This window comes from Panicum virgatum, chromosome 9N (genome assembly GCF_016808335.1).
Source record: "Panicum virgatum strain AP13 chromosome 9N, P.virgatum_v5, whole genome shotgun sequence".
Lineage (NCBI taxonomy): Eukaryota > Viridiplantae > Streptophyta > Magnoliopsida > Poales > Poaceae > Panicum > Panicum virgatum.
In genome coordinates this window covers 82,460,497-82,487,317 of record NC_053153.1, presented here as the reverse complement: position 1 = coordinate 82,487,317, position 26,821 = coordinate 82,460,497, and the positions used below count along the sequence as shown (strand labels likewise).

The following is a 26,821-nucleotide window of genomic DNA, read 5'->3' as shown; positions in this document are numbered from 1 at the left end:
GTAGAACTCCGTCATGAATTCTTTCATCAAGGACTCCCAATTTTGCACCGTGCGCGGTGGTAGAGAATGAAACCATTGCAGCGCTCTCCCAAGTAGAGAGAACGGAAAGATCCTCGCTCTTATTTGATCTTGAGTCATCCATTGCATGTCGAAGGTGCGGCATAGTTGGAGGAACGCTTGAAGATGTAGATTAGCGTCTTCTTTTCCAGTGAAGGGCGAGCTTTGCACCATCCTTATGATTGAAGTCTTGATCTCGAATGGAACTCTGATGTTGTCGAGATTTTGGATCGGCAAGTCCCGAACGTCCGGAGTGCATAGCTCTCCGATCGTACGGTCCGGCTCCGGGAGCGCCATCCCTTGGTGAAGTGGCGCCTCCTTTGGACTTGTTGGTGGAGTTGCTTGAGGTGAAGACGATGAATTGTCAGCTTCAACTTTTGGATCTACTAGTTCCGGCTTCCTTGATCGTGCTTCTCGTCTCCTTTGCCTGTAAATTTTTTCTGGATCATCCACAAAATTTTTGGGTTTGTTAGAGAGGCTCCCGTCCATCTCCTGTTAGGGGTTAGTGAAAAAGAAAAATATATACGAGATCTAAAACATGAATATACAAGATCTAAAACATAAAAGAAAAATAAAGCAAAATAAAGAAAACTCTAGATTAGCTTGATTTTCGTGGAATAGATCCGTTTTTTTAGTTAGCTCAGAAAAATAAGAGATCTAAAAAAAGGTCAAAAAGAAAAATCAAGAAATATTTACGAATGCAAGTAAGATTGGATCTTAAATCGATGGTTCCCCGGCAACGGCGCCAGAAAAGCTTGTTGACGCTCCTTAGCGCCCCCGATTTATATACCGCAAGCGCACGGTTTCGTGTAGCTTTTCCCTTAGAGTATTCCCCCAAGGTTTATCAATCCACGGAACCAAAGAGACAAGAAACAATCTACTAGCATAGAGATTCCTTTGTGTTGAGATGGTGAAAACGAATCTAATCTACTAAAAACACGACAAACACCGAAGGTAGCAAGAGAAAGTTAGAGATAACCAATCTAGATCACCTAGATCATGCATATGTTGTAGTTCCAGCTAGATGTAGTGAAGTAAGATAGATGTGAATCTCAATGAAAAGCCTCTTTAAACCCAAAATCTCCAATCCGATCCCTCGATACTCTGCCTACTCTGTGGAGACGGCCTGTCATGACGCCCCCCTTTTGAACGAAATACCCTGAAGCAAGTCGAACCCCCTTTGGTAGTTCCGCCATGAACCTCTAGCCACCATGACTACAAGATCATGCTAAGCGATCTATCTCGATAATAGATCTAGGATGAAGCAAACCCAAAGAAAAGAACGAAATCGAAAGAGAGAACATGGTCGCTAAACATTCGGAATCACAAATAACTTCACCATGAATGATTGTACATCACAAGATCACAACCGGGGCCCTACCTTGATCTTGATGATCCTAGCTCCAGAACTCCGACGTGGTCTTCCTTGCAAGGTTCCCACGTCGGCTAGGGCAAACCCTAGACAACTAGCACGACCCTCGGCTCTCCGAGAGGTGTCCCTCTATCTTCTCTGCTCCTTGGCATCGTCTCCCGAATTGATCTCTGCGTGAACCTTGGGGAGGGGTCTTTAAATAGCCTCAGGGAACCCTCGGTCAAAGAGGAGGTCGAACCGACCTAAAAAAGGGCTGGGCCGGCCGGCCGGCCTGGCTCTTTCCTTCACCGACTCGTGTTCATCTTTCTCCCCAAGTCTCCTGGAATCTTCTAGAGTTTATGTATTTCACGATTGCACCCCATTAGACATCGTTATCTTCGAGATTTCTTCGAGGAGAAGGATAGGATGGAAAATTCTTCCTTAAATATCTCTTTGCTTTGCTTAGCCCCGAAGTATCTTGATCTTATCTTGTGGGCTTTGTCTTTTGGGCTTCATTGGAGGGTAGATGTGCATGAACGGGCCTCTAATCATCATGGCCTTCGATCCTTTGTTCGGGCTTTGGCCTTTGTCTTTCTTCGTGTCATCGCGTGATCGTGGGCCTCACCATTTTATGCTCCAAAATTGGTCAAAAACCTGAAAAAACAAAGTACCTCCAAAATATATGTGCAAACGCGAAAACGACCAATAATTGGGCCGAGGTTAGGATGGTTAATGATTTTGATATTAAATTCATGCCATTATCAAAGTTAAACAGGGGATAAAATGGATACTTAAGGAGCGCCAACATTCCCCCCATGCTTAAACCTTGCTCATCCTCGAGTAAGTCTTTGATTAAAAATCAGCGCTATCTTTCAGTGTCCAATCCCTGCACTTGATCATACACGAGAAAACACAATGCTCCCAAAAAATATTTTGCAGTTAATAGTTCAAGTTGTAACCAGCTTTTTCAATGTGGAAGGTAGATACAAGTTAAATGCTTCCCCACAATTATTAAGCACATGCTCTCAAAATTAAACAAGTCTCAGAATTAAGAAAGTAAGTTCCATAACTAATGCTAAACCAAGATCAATAATTCAAACCTCATTTCAATTTGCTCATGGAAACTCTCAGCTCATCTTGTCTCTCAATCTTGCTAGAACTACCTCCTTTCTTTCTCTCATATGTATGTGTGAGGCTTTATTTGGAGCTCTGGAAAGGTTAGTCCTAACAAAAGATATTATAATCAAGGTATTATCAAAACAAGAAATACTTCTTATGGATTTACCAAGACTCGTCAAAAAACCATTGGAAAATAATTTCTTTGTGGAGAGGGAGAGAATGGAACACACACTTTGGATGGTGGACATGTGCAAATGTCAACGGTTGATCCCAAGGCACAACTGAAGTCCTTGTTATCAGATTGCACATGGTTGGAATAATTGAGTATAAAATAATCTTCAAAGTATCTGGAGTTTAATGAAGCAAACGGGGCCGAGGAGCTTTTCATCATCATTTATTTTTTTTCTTTTCTCTCTTCCTCTTTTTTTCTTTCTTTCTTTCTTTTTGCTCCTCAGAACCATTGGCAACACAATGCACTTACTCCATCTACCCCCATGCTTGAACGTTTGCTTGTCCTCAAGCAATGAAGTGATGATAACTTGATGGAGTGAGTGCACAAAACATTTATCAATTCTCTGGACTCAACTTTGGAATTTAATAGAGCATCTCCTCGTGAAAGATTGAAGCCAACAGAGGAGGAAAAGGGGCAGGCCGGCCGGCCTAGGGGTGTTGGTCCGACCGGCCTATTGCCTGTAGGCCTCCACTTCTTCGGATTTTTCTTCTGCGAACTCTTTGATGCATCCCAAGCTTATGTTTTACTGAATTTTGCTCTTGATTTCACTGTTTTGCCGTCGAAACAAATATATACTCAATATATAGGTTGTGGTCAAGGAGGTGTTTCACAAAAAGATGTTTTTGGTTAGGGGTGGATATCCAGCGAGGTTTGCGATGTTCCCGGTATAGAAACTCACAATGCATGGATAGAATGGCTAGCAAAAGAGAGGTACGCAAAAATACGGAATGGTCAGCTTCTTAGTCTCGTACCAAAGAAGATAAATCCTGAATTAATTCACCTGAAAATAATTCTTGCTCTATGGTTCGTTATGATATATCATTTAGGCTTGTAGAAGGGTAGAGCAATTGCAAAAGGTATCATTGACAAGGTTAGCTCAAAATTAAATCCAAAATAAATTTTCCTTGACAAGCTTAAGTAAGAGAGCAAGAATAAAAGATATGTGTCTTAATTTATCATAACCTCCATACTTGAATTAGCCGACATTTAATTAATTTTCAGATCATGTTAGAGAGAGCATTAGTTTAATCATGCATAAACCAAGCACAAGAAAGTAGACAAAGCGGCAACGATCATCATATTTTAACATGGCACAAACTTTCTATCATCATCGCTAACCATAACATTAAAGCATGGGTGATGCATTTATTTATCATGGTGATGAAAGCAAAAGAAAACAAATTGCACACATGCTGAAATAAATAAAATAGGAAATTGCTACGCACACACAAGTTTGCACACATGCTGAAAATAAATGAAAAGAAATAGAAAACCCAAACCACACGTGCGAGCATTTTATTCATGGTCTTGCCGTCGATCACTCTCCTTGATTGGCTTTTGCGTTGTATCCTTGGTCATAATACTGCTGAAATGCTCCTCCATTAAATTGTTCCGGTGGCGCCAGGCCTAGAAGTCCCATTTGATATGCGATCCTTTAGTACAACCTTTTAATGCTTTTATATGATTGGTGTACTGTTCATAGTGGTTTTTGTTTGTTGCTTTGTATGTTTGCTCGATGATTGCTTCGAATAGAAGGATCGCCGTTCGAAGATTGAAGATCAAGAGTTCTAAGTGAGCAAAAGATGAAGAGCAGTAAGAGTAGCTTTTCGTTGGAGAAAGGCAAGTGACCCCAACCATCTTTCTATCTATGTTTATTTACAAGAGTATTATGATTTAATCAGAACATGGAGAACCACCCAAGAAAACCGTACAACCACAATACTACATGGCTCTGGTCTTGGCTGATTAATTAGAGACTCTAGCTTGTGACAATCTTACCGAAAGGGCAAGAGGGGATGCATCGATGGGGTATAGCTCGGTCCTCTTGGGGAAATTGGTATTGTTTAATGGTCCTTTGGTAAGGTACCACCTCATTAGGACAGTGTTATGACCACTTTGGCTTGAAACCTTAGCGGATTGTCACGGGTTAGAGAATCTTTGTAAAGGCCTCGTAGCGTCTCTATGCAATCACACCTCGGAAGTGTGATACTGTGCCTAGCTAGCACATTGCGTGGTTGGGTTCAAAGTTCTTCGGAACTTTTACGCGAATTGTGGTGAAAGTGTACAACCTCTGCAGAGTGTAAAACTGATATATCAGCCGTGCTCACGGTCAAGAGCGGCTTGAACCCTCACATGATTAATAAACTTAAAGATGGATATAAATCACATTCTGGTTATTTCTTGTGGCCTTGCTGAGTACCAACCATAAGTGTACTCACCCTTGCTTACTGCTGCTCAAAAGAAGAAAGTTATGGTGAAGTCTTTTGAAGATGATGCTGAGTTCTAGGCATGCACAACCCCCAGTCGATTGCCTGTGAAGTTTGGAGCCTTCGTTTTCAGGATAAGCTGTATAACTCTGATAATCTTCTATTTGTTGTAATTCTCTTTTACGTGATACTGTTACTGATTATTCACTTATGATGTCTCTATATGTATGAAACTTGATCCTGACATATATATAGCTATGCATTCGGTTTTGTCCTTAAAACCGGGTGTGACAGTAAACCCTCCCAACTCATTGGAGGGTGACCACAGAGCGGCGTAGCTGCGAGGGGTGTTGTGGCGGCACTTTGGCTGCGGTGAACCTGGCAAGCAAGTTGTTCGGCGCTGGACCCATAGACGATTGGTAGAATACATTTGGTGTACTCTTGAGTTGTATTAGAATTTGTGATGTGTCCATGTAACCTCTCATGTATTTTCTCTCTTTTCGGCCTAGCCGACCTCACGTTGTTCTCCCTCGGCTTGCCGAGATAATCTTTGTAAGTGTCATTGTAACGGCTCCGTCTCGGAGCTCTTTCGATCAATGAAATAGTAGGTGGGGATCTCTCCCCCCGAATTTGTTCGAAAAAAATAGCATTCCAAGAACATCATCACAAAAAACCCACAGTCATTATTTGAGGCCTTCTGAAGAGGAACATCCACCAACACAGAGTCATACTTTGAAAAATCAGGGATGCTTCTTTCTGTAAACTCATCCAGCACCTCATGGAACCTGCTCTGTATCAGTGGCAAGATACGTTTGTGGTAGTTTTTCTTACCAGATACTTTAGTGCAACTGGAATCGAGAATGTCAATTTGTTCATTGAAAAAGTTGATAACATATAGTGTCCAATGTTTTTCATACAGTGTGAACATTACTGATGTCGAGACAGATGAAAGGTGCAAGTGTTTACAGGTGAGTATGAGTGTGCAGTTTTAAAATCACATGCGTTTCCTGGTTCGGTTCAGCAAAAAAGTGCCCAAAATTTGCAGGGTAACAGGGATAACAAACCTTTGAACTCCATATGCTGGAATGAACGTGTCAATTGCTTGGCTTCTGTTAGTGACAATTGTGCGAAGGTCTGGTCTACAGACGGGCAACCTGTCCGTGAGCTAGATCGGAACGGCTGTTTCCGCTCGCGCAGCTTCCACCCGAGGTATCCAAACACGCTGGTCATTGGGAGATACGAGGTATCAATCTTTGCCTTGTACAGTTGTACTTCCATCGTTCGGACCGTGTTGTTCTTACAGAATGATTTGTGTGTTCATTTCTTGGGTATATCGTGGTGACATTTTCATTTGTGTCGCTGGCTGGTGTGGAAAATGTGCAGAGCATCACACTGTGGAACTTTCAGGCGGAGTCTGTGCAGGCTCACGGTTGCAATCTTTCAGATTTGTAGGTAGATGCCAGTTGCAGTATCAACTATCAAGATCATTACTACTCTGCAGGAACGCTTAGGTTTTGTTCTGTTAAGAATGTAGGAGCTCAGCTGACGCAGGCAACCAGAAGAGCTATTGGGTTGGCTCTTCGTTTTTTGAATGGCAGAGTAGCTCTGTTGTGTGTAAAATCCATTTTGCACTGTTTTCCATACAAACACCATCAAGGTCCACTATTTCCCGTTTTACGTTTCCCTATTGACGCGCATTCGCAATTTGCAGTAAAAGTAGCCCACTAACCCAGCAAAGGCCCATAAGGCAAACTGCGTAGCCCAATAATGAAATGGGGGTAGGAATATCTATCTTTATAGGATAGGACTATACGAGGCGGCGGCAGCGGCGGCGGCAGTGTGAGCAGAGCAGAGCGAGCGAGCGAGCAGGAGGTCGCCGGCCGAGGAGGCTCAGGAGGAGAGAGATGGAGGTGGCGGGGGCTCAGGCCCGCGCGGTTCCCCTCCTGCTCCGCCACCCCTCCTCCCTACGGACTTCCGTCTCCGTCTCCGTCCGCCGGAGCTGGGCGGCGGCGGCCACGGCGGAGGGCTACGACAAGGTGCCAATGGACACCCCTGGAGCGTACCGCCTGGTGGACCGGGCCACCGGGCGCAGCGTCATCGTGTGGGGCGGCACCGACGACGGCGACGAGGCCGCCATGCCGTCCCCAGCGGTGCTCTCCAGGATAGAGACCACCGACCGCCCCAGCAGAGGTCACGCACCGTTTGATTCGGCGGCTCATGCCTCTAGCCAATTGAGTGCACCAATTGAACATCTCGAATTGAACACCCTGTTTCTTCATTCAAACTGCCGATATTGCACTGAATTTTCAGCTTCCGCAAATGCTGCTTCATGTCATTCGTTTCACCTCTGTCCTAGTTGATAACTTAAAAAAAATGACAACCCTGGGGTGAAATCATAAACCTTGATGCACGTCACCTGTCTTGTCTTCTTTTGCATTGTGGTGCGGTGTCGGCCGAATTTCACTTCAGCTAAACCTAAGCTGCTATGTTTCACAATGCAGGTAGTGGGGGAGGTACAGGTATAGGGAATTTTGGCAGGTTGAAGGCACAGAAAATAAAATCCTTGGTTGCGAGATCAGCTCACCTCAAGAGAGAGAGTTCCAATCGCACAAGCACTAACCGGTTTGATGAACCCTCTTTTGATGATTCCGATCAGGAGGAAAGCTATTTTGAGAGAAGAAAGCCTAGCGCGGACTCAGAACGCCATGCAAAGCAGATCAGTAACTCCGGAAATGAAAGGACTCGAGGTGCACATTCTCTGAGTTCTGTTTTAAGCCAATACAGAGGTGATGATTCGGACTCCCCAGGTTCAGAGGCTACTTCTGGTTCCAAAGGATGGGGTAACATTGCCGATGCTACTTATGGCCAACAGAATCGAAAGCAAAGGGAGCCTCTAGATTTCCCTCAAAGAAAAGGGCCTTTGGACAGTGGATTTTTCAGTCGCAGATCCTTTAAGGAGATCGGCTGCAGCGATGAAATTCTAGATGCATTGCGAAATTTTGATTTCCCTCGTCCATCGCATATTCAGGTAAATACTTGTCAAAAGTACATGCTCTGCTTTGTCTCGTTTGTTATGAGCAAAAACATCCTGATCGAATTTCTTTAGCATCTGCATCCATGAACGCATGCCTACACGTGCTTTCATTAAAAGCCTGATAAACTATTTTAGGCTCTGGCGTATGGTCCTATCTTGGAGGGGAGGAGTTGTGTGATTGCTGATCAAAGTGGGTCTGGCAAGACACTGGCATATCTTTGCCCTATAGTGCAAAATTTAAGGAAGGAAGAAGTTCAGGGGCTCCATAAATCATCTCCGAGGAACCCCAGGGTGATAATATTGACCCCTACTGCTGAACTTGCTTCTCAGGTATGTTTATTGTTTAATGCTTTCCATTTTTTTCTGATACTTAAATACTTAGAATTGCCCATTGAGCCTCCTGTTCTAATCGCAGGTCCTTAACAATTGCCGCTTGATATCAAAATCTGGGGTTCCATTTAGGTCTATGGTAGCAACCGGAGGATTTCGACAGAAGACACAGCTAGAAAGCCTTGAGCAAGAGCTTGATGTACTTATAGCAACACCCGGACGATTCTTGTATCTGATGCAGGAAGGCTTTGTGCAACTAGCTAACCTCAGATGGTATAGATCTTTGTTTTTTACATGTTTCCATTATTTGAACTTTGCATCACAGAATGATAAAATGAAGCAAAAGAATGGATTAACTTGTCAGCATAAAATTGAAGTTCTCCCTGGTTGCAGTGTTGTGTTGGATGAAGTGGACATTTTATTTGGTGAAGAAGGTTTTGAGCAAGTGCTTCATCAATTGATTACCATCGCACCAGTGGCAACACAATATCTTTTTGTGACTGCCACTCTTCCCCTCGATATCTATAACAAGGTTGTTGAAACATTTCCTGACTGTGAGGTTATCATGGGACCTGGTGTGCACCGAACAAGCTCCCGCCTTGAAGAGGTGGGCCATTTCTCACTTTCTTCATCCTTTTTTACCTTTCATTCTGTTACATATGTATGCTTTCCGTAGAGCCTCTGGCCTCTAGGAAATGCATCTTGATTATCAGATTAGTTATTGGTCATTCATAAACATCTCGGCAGATTGTTTGGTTATGAATGACACATAGGTATAGAATTGTGCGGTGCATTTAAGCTCATAACGAGGGCCGTGGCATTTGGTACAATGCATCATTGTTTTCTTAAGAGTGATTACATCTGTATTGTATTGGCTCAACTGCAGATTCTTGTAGACTGCAGTGGAGATGACAATGAAGAAAAGAATCCAGAAACAGCCTTTTCCAACAAGAAATCAGCACTCGTAAAGATAGTCGAGGAATCTCCTGTTCGTAAAACAATTATTTTCTGCAACAAGGTAGCCCCTAATGTGATTATGGATTGATCAACCACGGTGTGGTTGATAACCATATCATCGTTGTGTTTTTCTATTGCCAGATTGAGACATGCAGAAAGGTTGAGAATGTGCTGAGGAGGCTTGACAGGAAAGCTTCGCAAATCAAGGTTCTTCCATTCCATGCTGCGTTGGATCAGGCCCAGCGCATCGCAAACATCAAAGAGTTCCTGAAAAAACAAACGGCAGACTCCATGTTCCTTGTGTGCACAGATAGGTCACTGAACTGCACTCTGCTATAGTTTCTTCTTGTTTGCAGCCATCGTTTCATCAGTGCTGAAGTAGCATTCGATGGTTGGCAGGGCGTCGCGAGGCATCGACTTTGCGAACGTGAACCATGTGGTGCTCTTCGACTACCCCCGTGATCCGAGCGAGTACGTGCGCCGTGTTGGGAGGACGGCCCGTGGCGCGTCGGGCAACGGTAAGGCGTTCGTGTTCGCGGTGGGGAAGCAGGTGTCCCTGGCCAGGAGGGTGATGGAGAGGAACATGAAGGGGCACCCGCTGCACGACGTGCCCTGCGTCTAGAAGTGCATGTCTCAACAGCCTGAATCCTTACGCCTGCGTGAACAAGTTGTGCGTTTTTGCCCCTAGAAATCACAATCGTTCGTGATGTAACATATCTCAGCACATGAACAGGCCAGTATCTAGTGTTTGTAGAACAAGTTTTGATGTATGCAATTGCAGCCTGAACAAGGTGGTTTTTTAATTAATAGCATTCAGGTGTGCAACTGGTAGCTCATTGTTGCCTGATCCATACATGAATTTACATCTATCTATCTATCTATCTTGAACAAGACAAGAGTAGACAGATAGGGTAACGTGGTAAAGCAAAGGCAGTCTGCTGCTGCTGCTTGGATTTTTTTTTTTTTTTGAAAAATCTTGCTACTTGGAGTGACATGAACCAAAAACCTCGACACAGGTCACACGGTATCCTCGCCTAGTAGTAGTAGTAGTAGGAAATGGAACGTAACAGTCACAGAAGAGTTGAAGCGCTCCCTGCCGGTGTGGAGGAGGTGCAGCTGGGCGTTGTGGAGGAGGGCGCTGGCCTGCTCGTTGGCGGCGTCGCGGGCGCGCAGCTCCCGGATCTCCTCCTCCCACCGCTCCAACCTCTCCCTGTGGATCCTGCAGTCACAATAATCAGTAATTATTAAGCATTAATTCCGGCACTCGATCTGCAAGCGAATCGGCGGCGAGGTCCTTGAACAGCGCGCGGCCGGCATCCAGCATCTCCGACACCTGCACACAAGCACGCATGGCAATGGAATGAGCACCGCGCGCGTCCTCCGATCCAGTCACAGATCGGCTCTCTCACTAGTCACCTGGCGAGTGTAGTTGTCGATGGCGACAAGGATGCGCTGGATGTGGTCCTCCGTCTCCGCCGACCCCATCTGCTCGTCCGCCGCAACCACGGCCATGTCGTCCCCCTCCGTCGCGGCCGCCACCACACCGGAGGACGCCGCCTCCCGCGCTCCCCTGGCTCATCGTGTCCTCCTCGTTGCTCTGCAACGCACACCAAGCGCACGGATCAAAAAAAATTTGAATAAAATCTCTGCAGGATATAAGTGAAAGCCGACAGCCCGACACTGAACTGAACATCTAAAATTGGTGGTCTAAATCTTCAATGATGGATGCTCATAACTCGAAATCGGGGTGGTCTAGTTTCGAATCCCAAATAATTCAATAACTCAACTGCGATCACGCATCCGCGGATTTCGAATCCAAAAACCCAAAACCCTACCGGACCAAGCAGTGACTGAGCAACTAACGAATTGAACTCCAAAAGCAAATCGCGACCCCGCCGCTACTAGTCATCATCAATCGCAAGCAGCAAAACACGGCGCTACTCTCGATCCGCGACTCCAAAATGCTTCGGAACCAGACTCCAGCTCCAGACTCAGGAAACCACCAACTGCATCAGGAGGATCGGATAATTTTATAGAAATTTAAGGGGTTTTTTTTTGCAAATTTCTCTAAATATGGACCATTGGACCGGATTGATTTCGAAAAAAGGAGAGGATTTTCTTGAAAAATTTCTTGAGTGATAAGTCCAGGTTAATTTCGTAAAGACTTCATTGTAGCCGGCCGTAAATATGTTCACCTGCACGGACGCCGGTCTTTCATCCACACGACATGTTCACAAAGGAGGGCGGCTCCCACTCACCCACAGGCCGTCTACCACTCACCTGCATCAGCACCATCCCCGACCCATCATCCACCCACCAACAGCTCCAACCCTTGCTTGTCATAAAAAAAAACAGCTCCCACCCAACGTGGCTCCCCCACGAGGCGGGGCACGGCGCGCTGTCCACCGCCTGCGCCCTCCTTTCCCGGCCATCTACGGCCGCCGCAACAGCAGGTCGCCGGCGGCTGCCAACCCCCCCTCTCTCTAACCCATCCCCCCTCTCTACCTCCCACTGTACCCTGCAAACCCTAGGTTCCCTGCCGCCATGGATGGTAGCTGGTCGCCGGTCTTCGTCAGCTCACCTGACGACTCCTCCCCTACCCGGATCTGCGCGCTCAAGAGTCGTGGTCATCTTCCCTGCCCGCACCTCTACCCCTGGCCACGCGCACTTCCTGGGGGCGGCTCGACTGGGCCTAGCTCCGCTGCGCTGCTTCCGCGGCGTCATCTTTGACAAGGACAATACACTCATGCCCCTGTGTTCTCGCCGCCACGTTCGACCAGTGCCACACAGTGTTCTCGTCCGGCGCCGTCGCCATCTACAACAACTTCACAGGTTTGGTTGTTCCCACGAGCCGTTCGATTGGGGGAAATGCTACATGTTGATGTAATTGAACTGTTGATGGGCGGGCGCAGGGATGAAGGAGTACGATCTGGATGGTGTGGATGCGACGAGGTGAGGCGGCCATGGAGGGTGTTCATGTGATCAGGCATGACAAGTGCAGACTCACTGTCACACGACCAATAGTCTTAATAGTTCATACAATCATAACTGATCATACTAATTTGGTTCGATTTATTGGTTAATCCACATTAATTCTGGTATTGTGTGGAAATGGGTTTGTTCATGGTAATGACTTAATGGGTACATTGCAAACTGTAGGAGTCTGATATTTGCATTATTTATGGAACTTGTTAATATCTTCTGCAATATAGATTTCATCATTAACCCACTGTTTTGCCTCGTTACTTTGTTCGATAGTTTCATTTTGTATGGAGATATTGGGCACTGAAATTCACCTCACAATTTGTTTAACGTTTCTTCTGTAATTGGATTTAACTATATGTAGAGAATATAATGCATCTATGCATTCTTTTTCACATCATCATAAGCATTTCAGTACTTTGCAATAGGCATTTTTGTCAAAATAAGGAAGCATTTTCAGTACTTTACTATAGAGAATTATATCAATTACTAGAAGCATTTTGAAGTGTCCCCTCATGAGAGAAGACTTAAAAGTGATACAATATCAGTCCCAGGAGGCTGATAACACTTTTATTACATCAGATGGTACATCACCGAACAACTCTACGCGGAAGTGGGCAGTGAAGCGCCACTATCGCGAGGATAACAACTAAAACTCACACAACGATATTAACTGCGAAAAGGGGGTCATCAGAGTCTTGCGCCATACGGAACTTCTGCGGGTGACCCTATCCACAGGCAAGGTTGGGTGCAGAACGGAACCTCTACTCAACGTCTTAACGTCTTCGGGAACGAAGTCTGGATCTTCCTCTGTAAAAATTAAGAATGTGGTGAGTACAAACGTACTCAGCAAGTCCAACCACACCCACGGAGGGGGTATAAACAGAATATAATGCACATGGTAAATCAATGATGAGGCTAGGGTTTTATTTGCGGGAAGCAAATTTTGATGCAGGGGTTCATTTAAAAGAAAGGATTTTCAAAGCAAGTTTTCTTGTACCAAGTAACACGTAGTGTTAATCCACACAGGATCCAAGTTTTAAGTTGCTACCGGACTCCTCATCCGCCGTAGCACACGACACAACTGCCGGACATTTTTCCAAAACAAATCACGCTAACCCATCCCAAAAGAAACACTAGTTGTCGTAACTCGCCCAGTACCGTGGGCACGGCTATTCGAATAGATTTTAACTCTGCAGAGGTGTGCAACTTTACCCACAAGCGGGGTACCGCAACTCGATCACCTTAGTGTCGGTGCAGATCCCAACAAAGCCATTACCCACCTTAGCTAGACCTGACTAGCCATCACAGGATCCACCAAGGGGTCATTGACCTATCACAGAGGTTTTAACCGGGGCATAAGTCACACAGAGCTAATCCATTATCCTTGATCACCCGTTGCTCTCAGCTCTCCTGATGGCTATCAGACTAACTAGTGGGGTTTATGCTAAGCCGTTGCCCATTCAACGGTCGAGTGGTTTGCATGGTAATAGAGTTAGGTGAGATGACACACCAACTCGGTCCTTAGTTGTGACAAGATGGATATCGCCCTTTCTTGCTTAACCACACAGGTACAAGCACACCAATTGGCAAATCACACAGAAATGACATCCATCCGGTCTAAACTCATCTTTCAAAAATTCCATATTTTCTCTTCCCACACACACTCACACGTTTTCTTTTTATAAAACAAATTGTACCGAGTTTAAAGTCATAAGCGTTCTAGCAGCGATTAACATCCAAACGCATTCAGACATTAATCTAGGTGGTCAAGGAATGGTTATAACAAATCAATGGGTGGCTATCCAACCATGTTTTAGCAGCAAAATAACATGCAGTTTTGAAACAGGCCAATAGGTTGTGTTTTTAAAAACTAGGACAAAATATGCATCAAAGGGCGGGATTGAACTTGACGTCTTCAAAGCCTTCCGGGAGGTCCTGGTCGAAGTACTGTCCTTCGGGCTAGGGGTCGCGGAACTGGTCCTCGTTCGCTTGCTCGCAGTATTGCTCGTCGATGGGTTCTCCCTCGTTCACACCGTGATCTACGACGCATATAAACACACAATCAAGAAAAAGAAATAAAAGTTTTATCGCTGAGCTCGATTCGGAAACAATTAAGATATGGAGATAGAAGTAATATTTTTGGGTAGTTTCCTAATGGCATGGCCAAAACTATGTTAGGATTGGCGTGGTAAAGTTTCAGGTCGATTAGAGATTGTTTGGCACATAAAATGGTAAGTTAACGGGGTGTTTAGGGTCTAAACAAGGATCCAAGGGCCTATTTGTAAATAGTTTTGGGATGGCAGGGGCTTGTTTATAATATTCAGAAATGTCAAGGTCACTCTTGGAAAGAGCAGGGATCTATTTAGAATTATTTTCATTTAGTGGAAGGGTTTGTTTGCAAAAAGGAAAAATAGAAAGAGCCTCTTTTGAAAAAGGGTTATAAAGGGGTGGGGGCTCATAACTAAAAAGGAAGAGGGCAGGGGGCTAAGGGCAAAACACCCTTCTTCAACCTCCCTCCCAAACAGAACAGAGGAGGGGGTCAGGGGCGTCGGCGGCAGCCGGTTCCGGCGGCATGGGGCTCGGCGGCGGCCGGGAAGGAGGGGAAAAGGGAGAGGAGGAGGAGGGGGTCCGATTTCCCTACTCACCTCGGGCGGAGGTGGTCTGTGAAGGGCGGGCGACGGTGGCGGGCGGAAGTGGCCGGCTATGGCCGTGGCGGCGGTGCTGCAGACTTGGGGAAGGGGCGAGCGGTGGTGGAGATGGTTGCGGTGGCCGAGAGCTGCGCGGAGGCCCTCTTTATAGGCCTAGTAAGGCGGTGGAGCGGGTGGGGCAGGTGGTGGCGGCCGGCGAGCGTCGCGGCGAGCCTTAATGGCGTTCGGCCGCGTTTGCGTGTCGCGGAGCAGTGTGTGTGTCGAGGGCGGCGTCCAGGAGCAGGGCGCGCACGTGGCCGGTTGCTGTGGCCGACGTCGAGCTTGGCTCGCGCCCCCGTGTCGAGGCGGCACAGGCGGTGGCGCTGTTCGCGCACAGTGCGCATACGACGGCGCGAGCGGCGACAGACAGGCGATGTGACAAGGCCGGCAGCGGCGAGCGGTGCGGCGAGCGACACGGCCGCATGAAGCGCGTGCGCGTGTTCGTGGACGGGAGGATGGCGGCGAGCGGCTCGGCAGCGTGCGCCGCGTGGCACGCGGAGCGCGTGCGCGGGGGCGCGCGCGTGGGCGCGTGGAGGCGACCGGGAGTGAGTGCGCGCGAGCTAGACAGGGAGCAGGGGCCGGCGTGCGCGGGCAGGGAGCGGCCGGGGTGAGGCAGTGGCCGGCGCAAGGGGCACGGGGGCGTCGAGCTGCTCTGCGCGTGCGCGAGAGCGTGGCAGAGGAGGGAGAGAGAGAGAAAAAAATGGAAAAGGAAAAGAAAAAGGGGAAAGAGAGAGATTTGATCGGCGGATTTCGCGGCGGCGACCGCGGCCGGTCGCGTACGTCCGCCGTTCGGGCGTGGCGCGGCGGTCGTCGGTACACGACGTGCGGAATAGGAAAAGAAAGAGACGACACAGTGATTGATTTCGGGTGTCGGGGCGGAGATCCGATGGGACAGGTTTCGGGAATTAGGGCTCAGGGGTTTAGGAAGATTTTGAGCTCAACGATGAAAATTATTTTAGCGCGTGATTTAATTTTAGTGATTTTTTCGGGATGTCACACATTTTAACTAAAAAATTACTAGATGCATTTCAGTACTTTCCAGCAGGCAAATACATCAAATATGAGAAACATTTCAGTACTTTCCAGTAGGCAAATATATCAATTCATCAAATACTAGAAGCATTTTTAGAACTAGGTAATAATATTGGTAGTGTCAACTTGTCTAAGCTCAAGCTCATCAACTTTGTAACAGCATTATGTTTGATTGAGTAGCAGCAGCGGCAGGAGTTGTTTTGTCGCGGCAACAACAACAATGGCTATCATCATCAGCTTGGGTAGGTAAGCAGATTAGCACACAGCAAGGTTTCAGATGTCAGGTTTATGGATTTTATTTTTCATGCTATATTGATGCTACTGCTAGTTCCATTATTCAGTCACTGGTTGCTTGCTTTGTTTGGTCAATTGAGTAGTTCATTAGTTTATTTACTAAAATAAATTTTAGCTCATGTGCTTTTGTTCATCTCATTTGACCTGCATAGTAGTTTTTCTAGCATCATTCGCAGATGAAGGCAACTGCAGCTTAACTTTTATCAAGAGAAATTAAACAACGATGAGATGAGAAGACTACTTTTTATGTCGATGTTTTCTATGAAGTAAAATGCTAGTTTTGCAGGCATTTCATCTCGATTTTTCCCTATTTTGATGAAGAAACAATGTTGTTTTGAAGTAAACCATTTTTGATTGGATTTTGTCTACAATTTACTGAAGTTTCACCTCTCCGCTCGAGGGTGACAGGAATAACAACATCTCAATTCCTCTTGTTTGATTGAGTAGCAGTAGCAGCATGAGTTGTTTTGTTGTGGCAACAACAACAATGGCTATCATCATCAGCTTGGGTAGGTAAGCAGATCAGCACTCAGCAAGGTTTCAGATGTCAGGTTTATGGATTTTATTTTTCACGCTATAGTGATGCTACTGCTATTTCCATTATTTAATCATTGATTGCTTGCTTTGGTTGGTCAGTTTAGTAGCTCATTAGTTTATTCACTAAAATGATTTTGTCTATGAAGTAAAATGCTACTTCTATGTGCGTGGATAAAAGGAGCAATTAAAGAATGAGGAGATGAGAAGAACTACTTTACACGGATGTTCTGTCCTTGAAGCAAAATGCAACTTTTGTTGGGATTTCATCTCGATTTGCCCTATTTTGGTGAAGAAACAAATGTTGTTTTGAATCATGGTCATTATTTGCTTGTACATTTATTGTAAATTGCTTATGAGTTATTATAATATGCTTTCAACTTTTAACAAAAATGCTTCTCACTGTAAAGAGATCGAAATATATTGAAGTGAGATCTTGTTTTAAAGTTTTTGCCGAGGTGAACGCAATGGTACAACCAGATTTGAATTTGGTTGCTCAATTGTAAAACTACGCATTTTTTCAACTTGAGACTTGTTTCTTCGGTAGGAATCTTGTGTGGGCCCACTGCACACCGTGGCGAGATGTGTGCTTGCAAAAAAAAAAGCGTCAATAGCAGATTTTGCCAGAAAAAACAAGAAGCTAATAGTGGACGGTTCTACTTTCCAAAAATAGAGAGGCTGTAAGGGCAGACTAATTTACGGCTGGCCGTAAGTTAGCTACGTCCATTTCTTTAAAGCTTAAGGGCAATAATCAGGGAAAAGCATCATCCGAACCCCCTGCTTGGCCGATCCGATAGCCGAGAACAACAGGATCGTGGCCATGCTGACTCTTTTGGTTCAAGAATCATATTGTAAGATAAGATAGCGTGCGAAATGGGCTGTGGACGACAGGCTGGGCTTTCCGATGGATTTGCTACGAGCTATTTCTGTAGAAAAAATGCGGCCAGACCCAGACGCATTGGCCCATAATAATAGGATCCTGGAGGCACTAGCTAGCGAAACACTATCGCCGGGCTTGCTATCGCCGATATAGCCGCTGGAGGCCGGGGGATTTTTGGTCCCCATCAAAATGGTTTAGATGACCTCGGTGTCGTCTGTGACTGTTTTGGTTATTTTGGTCATTTGGTGAGGTTTGTTCTCCACCTGCTCGTTTCTTCGTGGTGATGTTCTTTAGTTCCCCTTACGGGATTGTACTCGTCGAATGGGTGTTGCTGGTGAGGCGATCGGCATCTGAGCCCAGTGAATGGAAGGATTGCCCGAAGCTTTCATCGGTGAAATTGCATACTTCTGGGTGCTACTGACAGGCTTTGAAAATCTATTCATCTATTTGGGTTCCGGCTATGAGTTTCATCCTAGGTTTTTCTCCATTGCGGGAGATGGAGAAGGCTCGGTCTGCAGCAACAATGGTCGGCGGCGGCGAGGATCGCTGGTTGCTCTTGCTGCGGACTTCTATCTAATTTTTCTTTTTTGTCAGTCAGGGGTGCCCTGTTTAAGGGCTAGGAATGGATGTAACAGTCCTGTGATAATGAAATCCAACGCTTCTTTAAAAAAACTAGCAATACAGTAGCTAATCCAATTAACGATATTTCTTACATGAAATTGAATTTCATGCCTCAACCTCAACGTACGTACATCTATCAGTAGGTAGCTCACATTCATCAGTTGCCTATCGCCAAATAAAGATGCTAGCTAGCTGGTCTTGCGTGCGTTACGATCGACAAGGAAAGAGATCGAGCGAGGGAGAACGTACCGTACCGTACCGTACCGTACCTTATATTACAACCGGTCGCCGAATTGATGAAGTGATCGAGGAGACGACAACAGTGAGAGGAGAGACCGTACCATGGAGCTAGCTAGCGAGGAAGACAATGTAAACAAAAAATACGGCATGCAAGCTACTCGGGGTCAGCAGGTAAAAACAATGTCAGCAGATGTAAAAAAAAATGTAGCATGCAAGCTACTCGGGGTCAGCAGATGTAAAATTAAAAAAAAAATGACTGACGCTAGAAGGAGGGCTCGAACCTCCGACCTTGTGGTTAACAGCCACACGCTCTGGCCAACTGAGCTATTCCAGCTTGTTTGGCAGTGTGAAGAATATATTATATTAATAGATCATTTTAAACGGTGCTCTCCTGGTGTGGTGTGCTTGTCGTATGACCATTGACCAATAATCAACGTCGAGAGATGATACTCTTCCTCCATTATTTTTGATAGATCTGGCTACTTAAAAAATTAAAGCTAAAGCTAACTAAAGCCTTTTATGTTGGTACATAACTACATGCTCCCTCCATACTCCTAAAAAATGTCGTTTTGGACAGCGACGCGGTCTCCAAAGCATAACTTTGACTTCTTATTTTTATAAAAATATTTATCGCAATGTGATATATTTATATTTATATGAAAATATTTTTCAAGACAAATCTATTCATATTATTTTTGTATTTTGAAACTCAACAACTTAAAAGTTATTCATGATTTATATTCCCAACGTTTGACCTAAATCTTGTCCAAAACGACTTTCTTTTCAAGTATGGAGGGAGTATATGCTACTATGCATTATTCCACGAGGATATGGTACTCTGCAAGAGTTGCCATCCATCGTAAGCCGGTACGTAATTAATGTCTTCCCTTCCTCCGATCCGACAAGCATTTTATTTCGATGCTCCATCTATCTATATATCTTCTATTTGTCCTGCTTATATAGCAGTATAAATACGCATACACACGTTTGATATCCTAGATTATTATGCCTGCCTGACTAGGTGATTTGCTTGCTTATCACGCAGTGGCGGAGCTAGAATTTCAAAGTTGTGTATTTCTATTTTCTAACAAAAAAGTCCATAATAGAAGTAAAAAAATCACTAATACTATTAGCTAAAGATTAAAATTCTTCACTCTTAAGTAAAATTACAAAATATATAAAGTAATCTTCCGACCTATGAAATTACAAAATTCTTAAGATCTATTACAAATTTTATTACTGAAAGACATCATAGACATAACCATTCAAATCTGGTTACTTCCTACCAATCAATTTCTTCTATATTTTGCAGAGCTGTATGATTTATATGGACATTAGGACATACACATTAATTAAATAAACATCAGTTGCCTCACAAAATTAAAGTTTGGTAGAATAGTTAGGTATTCCTACCGTGCATCCATACTAGCTCCGCCCATGTTATCATGGCTGAGAACCGAAAGCCTAGAAATGAAACCAAAATAAGCCCAACCGCTAGTTGGATTCAGAATAATTGTTACGGGACTTTCTTCCACCTCCATGCAACTCAGCCACTTCTTGTAGTGTGTATATTTTTTTTTAGCGAAAAGGAAAGGTCCCGCTTTATTTCAGAGAAACAAAGCTCCAGGTTTCGGTACAAAGGTGATACAGCAGAGTTCACAAATTTAAGCATAAAGCGCGACTACTTGTAGTGTATATATGCATGGCAAATAAAATTTATAGAAAAAATTTAGAAAGTGCTCCATGGAATCGCTGGAGGTAAGGAGGTAGAGCAGTTCAAGATCTACCACTGGATCCGCCTCTGAAACTTAGCACGGGATCCGCCCCTACCACGACGGTGTACGTCCCTCGCCACCAACAAAACAAGCCTACCATTATTATTAAAAGAAAAAAGCACAACAAAGCCTAAGCCTGCTGGAAGTGGCCTTCCTTTCCTTACAATTAAGACAAGACATGCATGTTTAGTTGGACCGACGAGAGAGAGATAGAGAGGGAGATGGGCTCGATCGGCCGCGGCCCATGCCAGATGCCACCCAGCAAAACAACAAGCGTCTAGGCCACAAGGAGGAGGAGATGGGCCCCTCCCGCATTCCTGTTCTGTGTCAGCTGACCAGCTGCTGCCTCCCGGTCTGGTACTCTGGTAGGGTGTGCCTCTTCATATCATACATCCATTGCTACGTTGACTAGGGGTGTGTTTAGATGACTTTGTATTTTGCATTTTTATGTTTTTGGAAGAGAATCTTTAATATTTAAAGTATTAAATATAGACTAATCACAAAACTAATTACAGGTCTCGTCTGTAAACTACGAGACGAATCTAAACGAGCATAATTAATTCATCATTAGAGCATATTTACTATAGTATTACTGTAGCAATTTAGTGTCTAATCACGTCATAATTAGGCTCATTAGATTCGTCTCGCGATTTACAATCCATTTGTGTAATGCGATTTATTTTTTGACTACATTTAGTACACCATACAAACGATTTATAAAAATTTTGCATTTTGCGTTTTGGGATCAGCCTAGGGTGTTGTTTAGATGCAGTTAAAATTTCAAAACTTTATAAGATTCCCCATCATATCGAATCTTTGAACGCATGCATGAAGTATTAAATGTAGCTAAACAAAATAACTAATTACACAGTTCGACTATAATTTGCGAGACGAATCTTTTGAGACTAGTTAACCCATAATTGAACAATAATTATCAAACACAAACGAAAGTACTACCGTACTTTACACCCAAAACTTGTCGCATCTAAACAAGATCTAGCTATGCGACTTTACACCGGCTGCAATTCATTACATATTTACATTGGCTGCACAAGTGCAGCCTGCAGGCCATGCATGTACATGTAGAGTAACCAGCAGGACCAGGCAACAGTCTGTCCAAGTGAGAGCAATCATGCATGCTCCCTGAACTCTGAACACTCACTCCCTCTAAATACTACGTACCATGAATTGCATATATCGTATTTTTTTTCCAGATTCAGATACAAATCGCATTGCATTGGAGATATATTCTACAACAATAGAATGGATTGAAGTACTAAATGAAGTACTCCATGCATGTATGGATTGCATTGGAGATATATTCTACTACAATAGAATGGATTCGTCTCGCGATTGACAGTCTATCTATACAAAAAGTTTTGTAAATAGACTTCATTTAATACTCTATGCATGCGTCCAAATATTCGATGTGATGTTTTTGGATGTAAAAATTTTGGATGACCCTCAAGGCCAAACTCCCGTGCATGTAGTATGCCTCCTCTAGCTAGTATAGTCTACTTTAGATGGTGGAAATTAAAGCAGGACAAGGCAGGCTTGGCTCCTACGCTATGCATGCTTGCTGCCACCCGTGCTGCTGCTGGTGCTGGGCCCGGCCAAAAACTGCATGCTTATGGCAAAATAAAAGTTACGATTCACAGAGAGAAAGAACACCCGTGCTTATGCATCTTGTCCCCGATCTCTGCTTTTATTTTTTTTTTCCCTCCTTATTAGAACTGGCCCGGACATGCATCATGAGATAGTTTTTTTAAAAAAAAAACATATAGCATTGGGAATTGGGATCCATGCATGTATGTGCCTTGAGGTTGCAGGCAGGCAGGCAGGGGAATGTCTGCTCCAAAGCCCCCGGCTGCAAGTTGTCTGCTACTGCAACGGAGTACAGTACAATATTACTTATTTACAGCATCGTATATCAATCCCATGCATGCCATACTATAGTACACCCTTCCAAAATCCAAAGTATCCGCTTTTTTTCTCTCTCGGAGCTGCCAACCCAACCCGACCGAGGTACGGGAATATGGGATGGGACGACGACGATTCTGTTGGAGCTATTCCAAATAAATCTCAAAAGCTCATGCGAACATGAGAAAGTGGTGGAGAGGTACAAATCTGGATTGGCCCATTAAATATTTCAGCTATTCCAAATAAATCTCAAAGGCTCATGTGTATATGAGAAAGTGGTGGAAGAGTGCAAACCTTTAATTCTACATTGCTAGGGGAAGTTGAGGAGGTCCTATGGATCTCCTATATATCTAACTCATAGGCTACCACCAGAGTACACATCAACTCAAGCTAAGGTTACAAAACCGAGTTAGGGTTACAAAACCTAGAGTTTTGCCTCTTTCTCACTGCTGCGCCGCCATCGTAGTCTAATCCATCCCGAGCGTCGGCGTGCACCGACGATCGGGAGAGCGGGTCTCCGGAACATCCGTCCTCGAGATCCTGCACCGGGAGAGGACGAATAAGGTTTTTGGGAAGCGCCCGGCGCGACTGCTCCAAGGTCTTCATCACGGCTCGTCCTTCGTCTAAGTCAGGCGCCGTGGCGAACCGTCGTCTGCGACATCGGCTGCTGCACTCCGTCAATAGGACTGTCTTCGTCCGGTCATCTCCGTTCGTCTTCCCAAAAGCCAAGGCTCAGTACGTAATCTGTTTTTCCATCCAGTTCTTAATCATGTTCTCAGAGTTAATCATCATGTTGTGCCTTGCCACTAGTATGATAGAGTTGTTCATGTTAGATCTAATTTATGTTCATGATTTATTTATTTCGGAATTTAATCATGCAATTGCCTAATATTTCAACAGATTCGACGAAGAAGAAGCTGCTTCAATTCACTGCAGGCGTCAATGGTAGTTTCTTCTTCTTCTTTTTTATTTTTTTAAAAGAAAAAAAAGCTTCTTTCCCTTTAGTTTCTGCATGCCCCTGCAGCCCCCAAGGGAAATGGGAGCGGGCCTTGCTTCTTTGTATACTGCTTCTTGTCTCGCGTGCATGCGTGCGGCATAAGACACTGTATATTTCACGCATCCGCGCATGCATGGACATGGACCGCCCCAAGACTATTTTATTAAGGCTACTACAGTATTTGATGATAACTAAATCTTTATTTTAGTACTTGCTTGTAGCTACAAATGAGTAGTAATTAAATAATAACATGCATGGTGCATACTGTTCGTTCTCAACTTTGCCCATGCCACTACTACAAAAATCTTAAATGGGCCGGATAAAAACGATTAATCGAGGCATTTTTCGAAACTGCATTGGATGAAAGTCATGGTAAATGATATATTTTTCGAGACGGTTTGCTGTCTGTCTCGGTTAATCAAATAAAAAAATAATAATAAAAGAAAAACCCCTCGATGAGCCCATTAAACCCATCCAGAGCCGCCAAGCCCATCGACGGGTCCAAAGTTGTTGCCTCGGCCGCCTACCATTGCCACGCGCCTCCTGCCGCCACGCACGCCACCACGCGCCCGCCGTCCCGCCCACCCACTGCGCCACCTGCCGCTGCACCATGGCCTAGCGGGAGTAGGGGACGGGGGACGGATGGATGCGGCGCTCGCCACACTCCACCGCGTCGTCCTCCGGTCGCCCCGCCACGCCCCGCAGCGCTCGCCGTGCCCGCCCGGAATGCTGAATCTGCGGGTGACCGTAACATACCACCTCCAGCGGTCGATTTTTTCCCATCCATCCTCCGCGCTCCTCCTATCCTTTTTCCACTGCATACATGACGCGGAAGCCGAGCACGGGCACAATCCCCCTCCTGACCTCCTCCCAGCTCGCCCCCCGCCCGCATCTATCCCTCCATCTCTCTCGCCTTGCCATCTCCGGAGCTGCTCTCAACTCACCTCACCATGCGCTCGCCCTCGCCCCACCCCGGTCCTCGTCCCCACCCCGGTCCTCGTCCCCGTCCCCTGCTCGCCCGGCGCTCGCGCAGGTAAAATTCCGTGCTCCCTCGCGCTGATCCGCGCCTAGGGTTTCGGCGCCCCGCCGGATCGAGGGGAATTCCGAGCTCCCGACCTCGCTGACTCCCCCCCCCCCCCCCCCGCTGTTCCGTCCAGATTCCGCCGTCAGGGGAGCGGCGTTGAGGCCTTGCTCCGATGAGCCTCCGCCACGGTCCTTCCTCCCCCTCCGCGCGCCGCACCTCCTGCCTCCCTCCGGCGGCACAGCGGCCGGCTCTCCAGCGGCGCCATATCCGCGACGGGGGAGCGGCGCGCGGCGGGGAGGCGGTGCGGAGGCTCCGCGATGTCGGATCCGCGGCGGAGTGGCGCCCCCGAGCGGATCCGCGGCGCTGGTGGCGGGGAGGAGGCGCCGCCGCCGCCGTCGGGTTGTTTTTTTATAATCTGAATAAAAAAATTTCTACCTCAATTTTTTTTATGTAATTTTTTTCAATTGATTTTTGCACAAATTTTTTCTCGTTAATTTTTTCCTATCTCTTCAGAATTTTTTCCATCTCTCTCAATTTTTTTCTTGAATTTTTTTATTTGTCTAAAATTTTTCTTGAAATTTTTTTCTCTCTCTAAAATCCCCTTGAATTTTTTTCTATCTCTCCGAAAATGTTTTCTGGATTTTTTTCTAAACCTTTTTATCACAAAACAACAAAAACTTACTAAAAAAGGAAAAAAACGGTCGGGAGATCGACCGTAGGGAGGGGCTCCCTACGGTCAACCGTAAATTAGCGAGACTCGTGCCCGCCGACCCTGATGATTTTTTTTTTGCAAAATTAGTGGTAACCGGTAAATCACTGTTTCGCACGTCTCATAATGAAGTTGACTCCGACGTGCAATGAAGCTGACCCCGACGACATTCTCGGTTGGCTTTGCCCCTTCCACTTGGCTGCAATTGCAACTCGGAAGGACTATACGTCCTTCCGAGTTGCAATTGCAGCCAATTGGACTAGATCAGTAGTATCCTGTTGAAAGATGTTGAGGTTTATTTGAAATCCAAGTCAATCACATGCTGCTCCTATCATCAGCATAGAGGAAGAAAGAAAGTGTAGAAAACGTTGCCACATATGACATATATAACCAAATGAGATTGATCCAAGGAAGCTTGATTGCTAAACGGCTGGCAGCAGACACAAGCGTTTCCCACCTCGCCGTCCTTTTCCTTTGCTTACTCCTGCTAATGGGGTGGGACTTGACGGGTTTTTTGGGTGGGTTTTAATACGGGTAATATTGAATGGGTGGAAACGGGTGATACTATAAAACGAATTGGGGCGGGTTGGGTTGAGTTGACGACACAGACGGGTTGGGCGCTATAATAGTAGATCGGTGTGTAAGTCGCATATCATCTTCCGTCGTGACTTCGGGTTGGGACATTGGGTCGACGGGGTGGGTCGGGACGGGTGGTAGTTAGGACTCTTGAAATATGGGTAGAGACAGATTTAGGACGGGTTCAACCCCATTAGCAGGCTTAACTTTACTTCCCATTCACTACTACTCCTAGTGGCAGGGAACAGCGCCGTGACCCACCTCACAGTCCTCTATCAACGAGGACTACTACTATACTACTATACTACTATCATGCACGGCCCAGTCTGTGGCTCCGGAGAGAAAAGGGGCTCCCAGTCCCAGTGATGCTGTCAAGAGGAGCCACAAGGCACGCCCAAGTGCAGTGTAGATTTGCATTGCATATTGAGCTTGTTTTTCTTTTGAAGTAACATTGCATATTGAGCTAATCCAAACAATACTACCAGTACTCCGCTAGTGTACCTACCTACCGACCTTGAACAACATCACACTAGTAGCTTTTGCCTTTGCTTCGGGGAAAATCAAGCTTCAACAGGCCTTATATACTACTGTAGCGGTAGTATAAAAAATGCTACTGTGTTCCTGCTCCAGTTGGAACTGTAGCATCGCTTTCACCGTGAAGGGGAAAAGAAAGCAGCGGTGTAAAAGGCCCCGTTTGGGAGCAAGCGCAACTGCCGTTCTAGTCCGGAGAGGCAGAGGGGTAAAACTGTAAAAACATTGGCTTCCTTTTCATTGCCACAGCACAGCGCGCGTGCCGTCCCGGTCTCCCCACCACTAACCTTGCTAATGGGTTGTTGCTAATGGGTTGGAACCTGCACCATACCTAACCCCACCCAAAATTAACATATTTAGATACCCAACCCCACCCAACCCAATTAGTTAATTTCTCAACTCTAACTAACCCGCCCCATTATAAGCGGATAACCCATAAAAACCCATGGGTTCTACTATGCAGAGAAATTTAGTGGTTCTACACTTAATGTGGGGACCACATATATGTCTAGCCACACTACTTTGCACAGAGTATCTGTCAGTCATATTGGCTCATCTCTAAAAATTTCAGTCAATTTCGATAAAATTTTATAGTGTGAACGCGAGGTTTTAATTCCAGGGTCCGAGTCTTGATGTGGAGCCCACGTGTAGTTCTAGCCACGCTACTTTGCACAAAGTAGCTGCCAGTCGTACTGAGTCATCTCCAACAAATTTCAGTCAATTTCGATA

At 45.5% G+C, this 26,821-nt stretch overlaps 1 protein-coding gene, 1 long non-coding RNA gene and 1 other non-coding gene across 3 annotated transcripts; 2 read left to right on the top strand and 1 right to left on the bottom strand.

The window, feature by feature from the left end:
• Positions 1 to 6,775: 6,775 nt before the first annotated feature.
• Positions 6,776 to 10,134, top strand: LOC120690373 (DEAD-box ATP-dependent RNA helicase 50-like). The gene is made up of 8 exons (XM_039973008.1): positions 6,776 to 7,156; positions 7,468 to 7,994; positions 8,136 to 8,330; positions 8,416 to 8,603; positions 8,724 to 8,937; positions 9,217 to 9,348; positions 9,429 to 9,601; positions 9,687 to 10,134. The coding sequence occupies exons 1-8, from the start codon at positions 6,871 to 6,873 to the stop codon at positions 9,907 to 9,909; spliced, it is 1,938 nt and encodes a 645-aa protein (XP_039828942.1). The 5' UTR covers positions 6,776 to 6,870; the 3' UTR covers positions 9,910 to 10,134.
• Positions 10,135 to 11,726: 1,592 nt separating this feature from the next.
• Positions 11,727 to 12,771, top strand: LOC120691215. Its single transcript, XR_005682150.1, has 2 exons — positions 11,727 to 12,119; positions 12,200 to 12,771. It is a non-coding gene; the product is annotated as an uncharacterized LOC120691215 (long non-coding RNA).
• Positions 12,772 to 18,820: 6,049 nt separating this feature from the next.
• On the bottom strand, positions 18,821 to 18,894 carry TRNAN-GUU. Its single transcript has one exon. It is a non-coding gene; the product is annotated as a tRNA-Asn (tRNA).
• Between the last annotated feature and the right edge of the window lie 7,927 nt (positions 18,895 to 26,821).

Coding starts and splice junctions, on each gene's coding strand:
- LOC120690373 (XM_039973008.1), top strand. CDS start 6,871: ATGGAGGTGGCGGGGGCTCAGGCCCGCGCGGTTCCCCTCCTGCTCCGC. Junction 8,331..8,415: donor CTGCTGAACTTGCTTCTCAG/GTATGTTTATTG, acceptor TTCTAATCGCAG/GTCCTTAACAATTGCCGCTT. Junction 9,349..9,428: donor CAATTATTTTCTGCAACAAG/GTAGCCCCTAAT, acceptor TTCTATTGCCAG/ATTGAGACATGCAGAAAGGT.